The 13,855-nt window shown below is 39.8% G+C and overlaps 1 protein-coding gene across 4 annotated transcripts in view; it reads right to left on the reverse strand.

Moving 5' to 3' along the window:
* GNB1L (G protein subunit beta 1 like) overlaps positions 1 to 13,855 on the reverse strand; it is a 41,457-nt gene that overhangs the window by 5,401 nt on the left and 22,201 nt on the right. For all 4 annotated transcript variants that reach the window (XM_030460507.1, XM_030460508.1, XM_030460509.1 and 1 more), the window contains exons 2-5: positions 10,622 to 10,748; positions 10,323 to 10,448; positions 8,138 to 8,300; positions 4,285 to 4,383 (exon numbers count right to left, since the gene is read on the reverse strand). In XM_030460507.1, coding sequence (XP_030316367.1) covers positions 4,285 to 4,383; positions 8,138 to 8,300; positions 10,323 to 10,448; positions 10,622 to 10,737 — 504 coding nt within the window. In that variant the 5' untranslated portion in view covers positions 10,738 to 10,748. The remainder of the gene's footprint in view (positions 1 to 4,284; positions 4,384 to 8,137; positions 8,301 to 10,322; positions 10,449 to 10,621; positions 10,749 to 13,855) is intronic.

The raw sequence follows: 13,855 nt of genomic DNA on the forward strand, positions 1-13,855 counted from the left end.
AGTCCAAATGTGAAATCTTGATAGTCCATCTACTTACAAAAAGCATTACTAGGTAATACTATTTTTTATATATGCAATATATAGCTAACATGCTACACCCATATAGAAAATCTCTGAAAATCCAAAATATTGCTTTCTACAACACTGAAAAAAAAGCTGTCTGAAGTTTTCAGAAGTTCTACTTCATGGCTTGACCTTTGCTTGTGTTCCTTAAAAAAATTACTTAGAGAAGCTGAGTTACTGTGAAGCCATATGGATCCATACAGACACTGAAAGAAGTGCCATGCTTAAAGATTCCAGTTTCACATTGCCAAGTGTAGGATTACACACAGGGATCGTTTACCCAAGTGCAGCTTAGTGCTTAAAGGTAAACACTGAACCTCTCATCAGGAATTTCTGCATGAGTCACCAAGGGGTTAACGGGTGCCCTAGTCCCACTGTAACCAATTGAAAGCTATTTTGATTAATGATGTCACAGGCCAAAGGCCGTGGCACCCTGGGCAGACACCTAATTTATTTAAGCCTCTGAAATAACTCAAAGAAGGGAACATTACTGCATTACATGTCACACTTAAGGAAAATATTCATCATTGCTCCAGCCAAAAGACTAATGACCCCATGCGCAGTAACTGGTTGTGTGAGTGAAGATGCAAATCCCTAATGAAAAGCAACCAAAATCATCTGTTAATGCCAGTTATTTCTATAATAGAAGAAACCCCAAAATAGACATTGGGATTAAAACCACCTCTCATGTAGGGACATCCTACCCTAAGAAATAGACCTAACAGCTTATTCAGCTCTTTCCAAACACCATCTGATCCCACAGGATTTGTTTTCTTGGCATTCAGTTCAAAACAAAGGTAAAGGATATTTATAAAGAATTAATTTTTATCGGTATCACATTGTTGAATGAAGTTCTTCAAACTTGTTGGCTGTCAATGTCACAATACAAACCTGCAGTGGCCAGAGACTCACTGCCTCTATTAATGGTCCAGACTATTCTCCCACTGGTTGTTATTTGTTCTAGGGGGAGTTAAACTAACAAGAGATGGGTGGTCTAGGTAATGACTGCTGAGTAAAAGCCTCGTGTTCATTCTCAGATTTATTCAGCCTCATGAAGTGAGGAACTGATCTCACTGAGCAGGGAAGAAAATTGCCCCCTAAAAAAAGGAAACCAAAAGGGAAATCCCCTACATCATCTTTCTGATCAGGTCTGCCCACGCCTGGGATCCTGCAGGAGCTTCAGCCCGTGCTTTACAATCCCTTTTCTTTTGAAAAGATAGGGAGCATGCTCTGGCTAGAAAGGCTCACAAAGAATGCTTCATAATGCCCAGAACTGCATAATTTTTCTGTCAAATTTATAATTTGCTAAAATAATATGACATCAGATCAATGAATATATGTCAACTATATGAATTAGTTAACTCATTGGGTAGTTTGGATGAAGAGCACCAGGAATGAAACACACATTCCAAATTTTATTTATATATAATAAAGGGTAGAGCCCTCAAAACAAAACAAAGTATTTCATAGATATTTCAATTAAGTTTTTAAAAAAAAAGCCTCCCTATTTGTACCCCTGTGAGCACGTGACTCCTCCAGATGGGCAGGGGAGGCTGCTCTGCCTTCCTTGAACTGGGGCTGCCACATTTTCAAAGGTGCTCAAAACCTTCATTAAGATAGAGAGACAGGTGGGTGCTCAGCATCAAGGGAAATGCAAAGCAAAATGGGGTTTTTTGGTGTGTGTGTGTGTGGGTATCTTAGCTTACATTTGAATACCAGTAATTTGCAGATGAGATCTAAGACTTGTCTATTTTAAAAAACAAAGTATTGTTGTCTGAAACAAAGGTCTCCCACACTTCTTCCTGACTTTCCCTAACCATATGAAGTTTAATATTTCAATGAGTACATATACTTGAACTTAAACAATAAAAGCTATTGAAAGATCTCAGCCTGATGCCTGGACTCACCAAGCAGGGGTTCACAACAGCCTATATTTATTTCAGTCCCCAGTAACAGACACTTCTGGTGAAAAGTCCTCACCATTAATATTTTGGTTTCAGTAGAAAAATTAAATTATAAATCATTGTTCTTCCTAAGCAGAACATGTTGTTGTTGCATTTGGATAGCTGTCAAGGAAGGAAGAAAAGGTGATCTGCTGTCAACTCAACAGGAATAATTGCTATAGTTTATATAAAGCAATAACTCTGCATTTCCAGTTTCTACATGTATTATTCCTGTTGAATTATTTTGTTTGCACCGTTACGCAACACAGCGCCTTCCCCAAGGAGTGCAAAAAACGTAAGGGAAGGCTGTCCTTACTCCTGCAAATCCTACCCCACCCAATTAGTAATTGCAGGAAGGTGTGAAGCTGAAGGGACAATGTATTTAAGAATATGAACCTTCACAAGGGAAAAAATCCATTGAATGAATTAATCCTTTTAAGACAGACCTAGTAAAATGAGAAACTTTCTAACCAACAAAATAAGCAGGTGCCAGTTTTTTAACTACTTAAGAGAAGCCAGTGTGGCTTAATCTAGAAGTCTGATCTAAGCATCAATTTTCTTCTGCTCTACAATAAAGTTTCTAATTCCTGCTGCTAGTGGTAAGGTGTGTTGTTTCCCTGACACACAGATCTTATGTTCTTACCATGCAGAAAAAGATCAATGATACCACCATGGCTGCAGCCCCCAAACTCTTGGACAGCAACCCTGAGCATACTTCCTCCAGACCATTATGTGGCTCTCCCCATGTCAGCTTGTTTCAACTTGTTAATTTACTGTGCCATAAGCAGTGTCAAAGTCTCTTAGGCAACATGTTGCCCATAAGCAATGGGTTGGGGAGTGCTCATCTCCTGGGTATGTCTGTATTGCCCAATGCAGAACAGAATCCTGGATGGCCTCTGTTCAGGAAGGGGTGCAGCTGGGTTGCTCGTGTTCTGCTTTTATGGTTACAGGGTTACCCAGGGAGCCACTTCCAGGGAAACCACAAAACAGAACACAGAGCATCACTTAACTACACCACATATAATTACTTGCCCTTAAGAGTATCCTCCTCCCCCAGGCTTTTAAATCACGTTGCACACATTTATAAAAGCAAATACAGCTGTGAGACTGTAAGGGATTATCTATCTTTGCCTCTTGCAGTCTAGGAAGTTGTGGTGACTTCCCAGAGCCAGAATTTGCATCGAATAATTTATGTCTCTCAGTTCCCAGTCCTCTGCTTTATCCCCACTGGCAACAAAATTAAAAACTACATAAAATTAAGACTGTGCACCTGCTCTACTTCTTAGAGGAACAGCAATATTAATACATGTAGAAAATATAGCAAGACAGAGGACTTCTTATACAAGCAACAAAATTTTCAACACTGAGCATTTCACCAGTTATCTTCATCTTATTAAATATGTCCAGGAGACAGAAAGCCCCTTTTGTCTGAAATCAGCACCTGACTTTCTCTAGACTTCAGTTGGTTCAGGACTATCAGTGAAGACACCAAGGTGTAAAATTCAAAACTGACATAATTTTTTCAAAGGAAACCAATTGAGATGTTCAGATGAATCTGCAGAAATAAATGTATGTGAAATCAGCTCAGCTGGTTCTGCAGACCTGTAATTGCTTGTGGCTGGGGGGGTTAAACGAGAATCAGCTTTGTCATCAGTTTGGTGGAGATTTAGAGCCTATCACCTGAACTCTTTCCTCCCTCTCCTGCCACCTTTTTGTATTACTTGTCTGTTACTGATGGCACCCCATAAACATCATTTCCTGCATACTCTGCAAATGTGGGTTTTGTCATTAACTGCTTTTATTTATTTTTTTGTCCAAAGCAAATACAACCATAAATATTTTGTTCTTATTGTATGCCTGGAACAGAAACGTCCATAGACTGCTTCCGTGTCCTGAGGGCATTGAAGTGAATTTAACCTGCCATTAAAATCACTGTTTTTAAGTAACCCAATCATTTCTCATCATTCTTAATGCAGCAAGAAACCGTATCAAACAACTGGCTTTGGTAAGTCACTCATTTTCCTCTTGATTGATGCAAAAACTGTATCTATCCTAAGGATACAAAGCTTTCCCTCAGCATTTGCAAATCTTCCATTAAAGCTTGGAAAGCTCTGTAAGTTACATTAAGGATGTTCACAAATCTTTCCCCCCTCTAATAGTATAATTACTTGATTGGTTTGATAATAAATCAAAATCCAAGTGAAGAAAGATTCATGTGCTTCATATAAAATGAATCACAGGGAAAACATTTCACAATTAGCAGGCGCTCTTGCCTTACCTGCCATAGCTTCAGACACATGGGCATGCCCAGCTTGGCACCCACCTCTGGCTTCAAGGTACAGACTGATGTCTTGGATGGCAGCTCTAAAACCTGAACCTGACATCAGGAAAACAAGGGTATTTGGTCAGGCTCCAGGCTGAAATTCTGCTGTTAAAAAACACAAGTCTTTTAAGGTGATTAAGGCTAATATAAGCTCTTTCAGTAAAAACTGTCTGGAGGAAACTGAGGAATGCTTGTTAAATTGGAGCTGTAGGGGAAACTACAACTATCTAAATAAATGCATTGTTTTAGGGAAGACCAGACAGAACTGCTAGAATGAACACCTCTTCTTCTTCCACTCTTCTATTTAATTCGCATTATAGTCTTCTCTCCATACAGTAGATTACACTGTGCATACAACGAGACAGTATTGCAGAATACTTCATCAGAAAGCTTCTGAAAACTTCCCCATTTCTTCCCTCTTTCCTCCTTTTCCACCTTTGTTGCTAAATTTTTTTATTTATACACTTGTGGACACTTGCCTCCTCCATTCTGTCACGTTAACACAGAGCTTGTGTGGAAATACAGACAACAGATATATGTTCAAGGTGGATTTTTTTATGTACTGTCTAACTGTGCTGACAAACTGTAACCCCAGAGTTATCTGCAAGTGCTGGCTGGAGCAGTGATGGCACACAGGTATTTGTAACACAACACTGTCTGATGCTAAACACAGCAGGGGCAGACAGTGCTGTCTTAAACACCTGCTCTCTCTCTACACAGCAGCTTCCACTGTTGCTTGCACTGATGGTAATGAATTATGAATCTGATTTTACTTTTTGGTTTTGTATAGCATGGGGCAGGTTTCTCCTCTACCAAGGAAGTTGCTCATTTCTACCTCAGGATGGTGGCAGGCAAGATCAGGGCAGTCTGCCATTGCAATTTGGCACTGGAAGGTTTTGAGTGTCTTGATTGACACAGAAGTGCCTCAGTCTGGGCTCATTCTCAGGACTGGATCTGTTAAGAAGTAGAAGTTCTTAGGTATCAAAAACTTGCTGCCAAGAACATTACTGGTTCTCAAATGCATACTTTATCATTAAAAGGTGATACTTTAATAGAAAAAACCCCAACAGTCTGCATTATCTTGTAAAATTAAAAGGCCTCCAACATTTGATAAATGCAGCACCACCAGCCATTCTGGGTGATTTCAGAATGTGCAAAAGCCCAACAGTGCTGTTGGACAGCCCCAGTCATGTGAATTTCCTTAAGCATCCAAGATGAGGTATTACATAAATACAGCTCCTCTGGGAGCCATCAGTCAAGGTCATGGCAGCTGCAATGGCTTTCCAGTCCCAAACCTTTAGTTCAAAGCTTGCCAGAACATCTTCCTATTTCTAGAGGTCGTCAGCTCACCTGCCAAGAGCCAGATGCACCCTAGGGCTGCAAGTCACCAATGTACTAAACACACACTATACTAAACACTTTCTGAAGCCACTTAGCAGGGGAGCAGGAGACTCTTCTCCAGATTTGAGGAATGGAGACTACAGCAAAGAGCCATCCAATATAGAGACCAAACCTATGAACAGACAAGAGCTTGATCATCTGGGAATTCTGGGTTTTTGGAGAAAAAATCTTTGACAAAAGATGTTTTTCTCTTGGCAACTTCCTTGCTATCAGCATAACAACCAAGTTCCCTATTGCAGGAAATGGGCTATAAATATGAAGATGACCTGCTCCTCCTGTGTCTTTCATCACTGGCTCTCCAAAGGGCATTGCCTTCTCTGCAAGACTGAAACTGAAACTTAGATAATAAAGAGGGATGTGTGCTGTGGTATGGGCACTTCTGCAGGTTAAAAGTAAAAACAAAACCAAACCAAACCAGCTTCACTTTTACATTAATTAAAAATGGACAGACTGGTACAAGGGCTACAGTTTTGCTTGCAAAAGGACAAAGGAAAACATGAAGATGAAAAAAGCTTTTTGCAGAAGGCAGACAAGCATGAGTTGTCTCTGCTAGACTGACAGTTCCAGAGACTGTCTGCATGAGAGGCAGCTGAGCTTTAGAAATAAATACTATTTCATGCATTTTGACAACTGTAACCTAAAACTTGAAGTTCTGTGTTTATATTGGTTTTGCTTAATAGGAGAAAGCTTTGCATTTGCCTGAGGTTAATAGTGTTCCTGGGTGGCTAAAACTGGCCACAAGGAAACACACCCTTTTTCTTTTTCACATTAATAAAGCTTTTAACATGTTTCTGGCAAATTGGCAAGAAAAGTACATGTAACTCATAATTGGTGATTTAAATGCAATCATGAACAAATAAATGCCTGTTCAGATCTCATTATTTATGGACTGAACCTGCTTTAAGACAAAATTACTCTTTTTTTGGGCACCAGCCAAGCATAAACACTTATTAAGTCTTAATTTTAATCATAAGCTGCAAATGTACTGTCTCACAGAGTGCTGCCTATTTGGAAGCACTGTATGTTATGGGAGCCTATGTGAATTTCTTGAAACCTGACACAGTTCTAATGTGAAGATTCAGACCCAGAGAGGAACTCTTACCTCAGGAGAGAGCAAATCATTATCAGTTTGCAGGGCCCGAGCAAACAAATGAAAACAAATGAGATGAGCTGTAAGAGACACTGGGGTAAACGTCTTCTCTTTTGAGTCAGATGATCATTTAATTCTTCATTACTAGAATGTGTGTGTGTACTGTATGCCTGACACAACAACTCTTCTCTGGCTGACACAACGCACTGGTCAATTTTGTTTAACTTAAAAATGTAGCATGTTCTTTGTTTGGTCAATACAAGGTATAGAACCTGGACTGGTTGTATTTACTGGTACAGTGGTTGTGTCTACAGGCTCACTCAGTTCTGTGAAAGACTGAACACTCTGGCCGTGAGCCAGCAATGTACTTAAATATGTGCTCAACTCCTGAAAAATAAAAAGTTCACATTTTCTTGCAACACAAGCACCATTCCCCACTTAGTACTTCTTATATAAAATACACAACTTTCAGTTTCAAGATATGCATCCTATAGTCCAGAAAAGCATGTGACCTTTTATGCTCATGGACAATTTGCAATGAGCTACAGCATTTATTTTCAGATTTATGCCTTTTTTTCTCCCCCCATCTTTTTGGTACTTTGATGCCAAGTATTTGAAATAATTTATTTTTGTGTGATGTCCTCTAATAGTCCTTCAAAGAAAACAAAGACACAATCTGTAAAAGCAGAAGCAGAAATTGCCAACAAAGCTGCCAGTCGGTTGTTGCTGTGATACTGAGTATTAGATGTGGACTTATGGATGTGGGTAGGAACTGAAATGGACCCTACAATTACTTCACACTGAGCAAGCCTCTGGCCCTAATAGCAGTTCAACTATTTCCAGCCAAAGTGCCAGATAAAGAATTAGCCTGGGGTGAAAGACCACATACTGCTTTGCAGATACCTGCACCTCCCCTTCTCTCACTAAACATGACTTTTAGCTTCAGGTGGAGGATGAGGAACACCTCCATCTGCTGACAGACTTTCTAACCATTAGTTCCCCAGAAGGACTCTTGTTCCCCTTTAATATTATCCAGCAGCACTACAGTTTTCAAAACCCCTACACATTAAAGGCCAGCAGCAGCTGCAAATACTTGTACATCAGACAAGTCTTGGGGTGGTATCCTTGTTATTAGAGCACCAGTTCTATAATTCACCCATCTTTCTGGTAGGCAAAATTAGTGACTGGAACCCTCAAAGATTCCTTGGGCCACCATCTCTTGAGCAGAGAACTGGAGAGCAATGGTGTTTCCCCTTCTGAACTATCCCATTTCAAACCCAAAAGCAATCTCCCAAGCACCAGAAACACACTTCCTACCTCCTCCAGGGCTTTGGATGCCATGGCCATTAGCCAGCGGCCCTGAGCCACCTTTAACAGAGAGCACCTGCAGAACCCCACGTTCTCCGTGCAGACAGAATCCGTCACTGAAGTCCGTCCTTCTGCTAAATCCCACAGGCAGATCCTCTGGTCACGACCCTGACTGTACAGTAGAACAAGTTATCCATGAGCAGCAGGACTGAAGAAGCCTGGCTTCCTGCAGGCTGGCATCTCAGAGTTGGGTATTTAACATGCAGTAAAACTGTCAGCTGAGTACAGCTTCTGTGGGGGCATTAATGGGGTCTTCATGAAATGTGTCGCCCAGCCCACCACCCTTCTACTGACTGCAGTCTGGTGGAGAGGTTCAAGTTGCCAGGTGGAGGGAGGATGAGAGTCAGGCAGGTACAATCACAGTAAGCTCTGCTCCCTTGTGAAGAGAGACTTGATCAAACACTGTTACACAATTTATATATGCCTATATATTTATGGAGTCTCATGAGTATTTGAACATTTTCATAATAAAAGTACTTAGATTTTACCATTGATTAGATCTGATTTAAAAGGAAATAAAAGTATCCAGAGAGTAACACATTTAACACTCTTTCGCCCTAGCAATGAAATAGAAATGTCAAGCATGTTGACAGCTGAAAGGCAAATAGCAAGACAACAGATGTGGACTGTTGTCCACATAAAGGTAAATAAAAAGCTACAGTTACTCAGTGGTGAACTTCCCACAGCCACAGGGAGGGTAGAGATGACTGTTACGGGTGTGTGGAGTGTGGAGACACCACAGGAGAGGGACTGGCAGTACAGGAAGAAGCAGGAATTAAACAATGAAAAAGTGGTTAAAACATCCAAAACCAGAGAACCAGCAGCTGAATCACCAACGTACTGGTGCAGCTCACACAGAGCCTCCTCTGCAAACCCCTCCATCCCACAGCAAAACCTGTGTTGGTCCCAGGCAGCAAGACCGAGGCCAAAGGGCACAGCATCACTTCCTACAAGTTCCCATGGTTCCACTGACTGCGGAACAAAGTACCACTGTGCAGAAACTTCCAATCCACAAACAGGAGTAGCATAGGATGTGTGTGCTCATCTTATCACCTAAGACAAGGAGTCATCAAAAATCCCTTATCCATTTCTTACTTTAATTAACTGTATCACCTGATGGAACTATGAAACCCGAACTGAGGTAGATGCACATCTACAAACTGCTGGGGATTTCTTCAAGATCAATACAGGAACTCCCATGTGCCATTTAGCTGAGCAACAAACTGTCAAAACATTTGTAGCACTAGGTATATCAACAATGTGGTACTGTGAGAAATTGTTGTAATTTAGCTTTAGAACAGAGAAACAAAAAATACAGCAGTTGCTGTCCTAGAATTGCACTGCCATGTGAACTGTTATAAATACGCAGGAGAACGAGAGGTATGGAAAAACTCTATAATTAAACAAACAGTGCTTATTCAATGTGATTTTGTGGGGGAGAGTGTTGATAATTGTACTTAAGCAGATAACAAATATAAATGCTAATGAGTTCCACTGTATATTATAAGAGATGTCTTCCCTAGATAAACATGTCAGAACACCTCCTAGTCATACAGACACTTTGGCATCTACTCTAGATCACCTGTCTAATCCAAAGTACACAAATCTTCCCAACCTTCCCTTGCTAAATGTGAGCAGAAGATATTTTGCAACAAAGCAAAGGTGTAGAACTCAGACTTCCTGTTCATTTGCAGCCTTCCATTCTCTACGTTGGATTCTTCTCTTTCTTTCCTACCTTTTTGCTCCCTCCCTTCTATTTATGAATTCTTTATATCAATTCCCATCTTTCCTGTGAAGGAGCTGTGAAGCATTTGTCAACTTCAAAAGTGTTTCCTTTCCCCAAAGGCCTCACCTGATCTCAGTGCAGTAATAAAGACACTATGGACCTCAACTTGTGATTTCGTCATATATATATAAGAAATTAATTGTATCATTCTCCCCACTTTTTGTTTTACAATCTTTCTGTATTTTTGTATTTCTGTACTTTTCCATGTGTTGGAGAGTCTTTCAGTGACTCTAGAAATAAGAGATTAGTTTGGGTTTGGGGGGTTTTGGTTTTGGTTTTTTTTTCCTTCAAATCCTGTACATCACAGAAACAAGAATAATTTCGCTGTTGTTTGTCTGCTTTGCTAACCTGAGCAGCCTGTCTTTACCACCCAATGTCTCCACACAGTAGACTGATTTCCTTCCATGGCCATCCAGTGCTGTGTCCACTCTGTGTGTTTTCAGGTTCCAGACATGGATGAGCCCATTCTCAGACCTGACAGTAAGAACAGATGCTTTTAGTGTGACCACTGCAGACAATCTGATAAGACAGTCTAATACTCTTTTTTTCCACTCATTCTCCATATAAAATTTATCTAATAATACACTTTATTTTAAAAGCAAGTGTCCACATAATACTCATGAAGCCAAAAATCCTGGTTTACTTACCCAGAAAAAAGAATGGGGACATCAGGTTCTTGGCCTCCACAGGAAAAATGCAGAGTGTGGACTGCAGCACTGGTACCTCTGAGAATAAACTGTGGGTCTGGAGGTGGCAGAGCCATTAAGCAGTGGACTGAAGGAGTAAGAAGAAGATAGATGTCATAGTAAGTGAGGCAGCCTAAGGTGAAATTGCTACTTTAAATATAAATAAGTATAAATAAAGGACATTCGCTTTTTGTCTTTGAGTTATTATTGGATGTTATTTCTATGTGCCATACAGTTTATTGTAAAAGTTTTTCCTCTTAGCACTGACTGTTCAAGCAGCTGTCAAATCTGCTTTTTGCTGCATTTGTTTTTAAGCAAGGTAAGTGCTGAGCTGGCTGCGTGTATGCAGCTCTTGCACATTTGTAAATACAAAATTTTTCAGCTGTTCTTCCTGCTGAAAAGGAAGAACTACAACATGCAGGAAACTGGATACCTGTAATTTCAGTGGGCAAGCAATTTATCATTCCTCTTAGCCCCTTGGCAAGTCTTTCCCCTTCCTCCCCATAAAATACTATTTCTATGATTTCCATTCACAGCCACTTACAGAAAAGCACTGCAGTGAAAAGAGAAACCAAAAAGAATTTCAGAATAAATGAAAACAGCTCAACTTTGTCCCCTCACCTCACTATCAGCTTTTGAATTGTGTTTAATGGATGTCCTTGCTATTGCATCTCATTTGCAGGTCTACCCTAGGTGTTTATAGATCAGTAATCACCATGGTATCTATAGGTTGTAATTAAACTCAATTATACTTTAGAACTAGTGATGAAACAGGATTCTTCTGCATAATGTGCAACTCTACCTCAATGGCACTGTGTAATTAGGTATGAAAATAATGAGCTCAGTGGATAACCTCCATGTTTTAGTGCCCTGACTCATGTTTTATGATGTTGTCTGATGATCTAGAGTCATGACAGGCTGGAGGAAATTTTCAGATGTGCAGGTTACATGATGTACACGTTCACCCCCCTGGTGAGATCCAGCTCCCAAGTGCCTATAACATGGTTCACCTGTGTTATAAACCTGTTAGGGTAAGGGTTTTGTCACCAAGGTCTCCTCTTTAGGAGTCCACAGCCATCTGCTGTTGTCCTCAAAGGATACTTCCTAGAACCATGTAAATAAAATAGTAGCTAGGCTGCTTGTCAGAGAGCTGGGTCCCTCTTTGTGGTGGAAGAATCCTGGGTTACTGCACTGAGCAAGGAAGACAAAATAGAACTGAGTCAACCCAGAGGCTATCTGGGATTACAGGGTAGGTTTTTAATAGCATTTTTCTAATTACTGACACAGAAGTTTTTGCTGACAGACAGCAAGTGTGTGCGTGGCTGTGGGAAGGGTTTTACCTGGCATGAAACAGACGCTACTAATGCATGTCTTTACAAGGACAGTATTTCAGAAAAATCCTGAGACTGGCTACAGGAAAAAAAAAAGGCAACTGAAAGCATACTTTCAAGCTGTAAACAAATAGAGTGGTTTTTTGCTAATCAGCCTTCTGAATCTAGAAACTGGGGCTTCATATTAGACCTATGTCATTTATTCTTGGGTACATGAGTCCTTATTACTTCCTATGAATGAATGGCAGAGTGACAGTATTAAGAGTCTCATTTTTTCCAGCAAGTGCTGAACTATAAAATTGCATCTGTGCTGTCTTCTTCATCATGAGTTTGGACAAGTCACTTAAAGCCAAGATTTAATTAAAAATTCTCAGGTACCTAAATCAACAGAAAATCCCATGAGGTCACAAAGAGATGGAAATTTTGTACACTAGTGCCTTAACTCCAAGAAAGCATCCATCTGTTCCTGGTGATACATAAACATTCTTAAAAACATTTAGTTTAGCTTCATCTCACCAGGTACCTCAGCATCTTTACTTCCAGGGACAATGAAATACATTGTGGTATACTAATACTGACAGATTATGGTTATACCATGCTTTGCTAAGCAGACAGTTACAATATGATGACTGTGTGATGGCTAAAGCCCCTGGGTAAATTTTTCAAAAGTGCATTAGTGATTTGGAAGCCTACGACTCATTTTCAAATGAATTTTCCATCCTAAATCTCTAGGACTTTTTAAAGTTTCACCCCAGGTGTCTGAAAATGAGTTCTCTAATTAGCACAACATTTATTTTCTTGTTAACTCCATCTAGCCTCAGGGAAACCAATCTGTTCTTGTTAACTGGGGATTTCTGCAGCAAATTTAATTAAATGAATTTGCTTAGTATTTAGGCTGGTCTGAGAGCAAAATCTGGCTCAAGGGCTTGAACAAGCAAAGAACAACCTACTGAAGAAAGTTCATTTAAAAGCATCTTACTGTATGTTTTTCCTTGAGATATTCTCATGCTATGACTCCTGCCTCCTATGAAAGCACATTCAAAGACATGAATCATTTTCCTTATGGCATTATTTGTTTGCAAGAGGGTATCACCAGTAAGAGATGCAACACCTCATCATCACACTTTTGTTTATTAAAAGATGTTCCAATTTTTATTTCTTCCAGCCTTCCCTGTGCTGGTAAGAGCATCCTCCCTCAGGGGCTGAGCTACCCTCTGATACGATACAGACAGCTCAAAGTGTTCTTCACTGGGCACACTGCAAACACTTGGGCTCCTGTATAGATTCTGTTTCCTACATGAGTGGAGAGTGGAAAACCCAGTTGTTCAAATTAGCATTTCAATTAGAAAATGGGTATATGCACAACACATAAGGTACAATACATTAGGTATTAAAATTTTTTTTTCTTAAAAAAATGCTTCTACTAAATGCCAGAGCGATTTAATTTCCTTAAAAATTACATTATTATACAGAACAACTCACTATTAATATTCCATAAAAATCTGACTTTGCTTAGGTTGCAATTAGAATAAACTTCAAACTATTTGAAAGTCTATGCAGTGGTATTCTAGTATTCTAGACACTTCAGCATTTGATATTAAAAAGTTAAGCTTTTATTTAATAAGAGTCATTTAAAATACGTAAATGTCAAAAGGATTACCTTAGAAAAATCTCTCAGAGAATTAAAAACATTAACAGATTCCCACAGGAAAAATTCCAGCAGAATTCAGCAACTCTCCTGTTCCCACTCCTGTCACTTGTATTTCTATCACACATTGAAGCAAAAACAAATTGCTATTAAAATATCATCCAAACACCCTCCTCCCCCTACAAACTCCACAGTTCAGTTTGATGAACTTAATGG

This window comes from Calypte anna, chromosome 15, assembly GCF_003957555.1.
Source record: "Calypte anna isolate BGI_N300 chromosome 15, bCalAnn1_v1.p, whole genome shotgun sequence".
NCBI classification, from domain to species: Eukaryota; Metazoa; Chordata; class Aves; order Apodiformes; family Trochilidae; genus Calypte; species Calypte anna.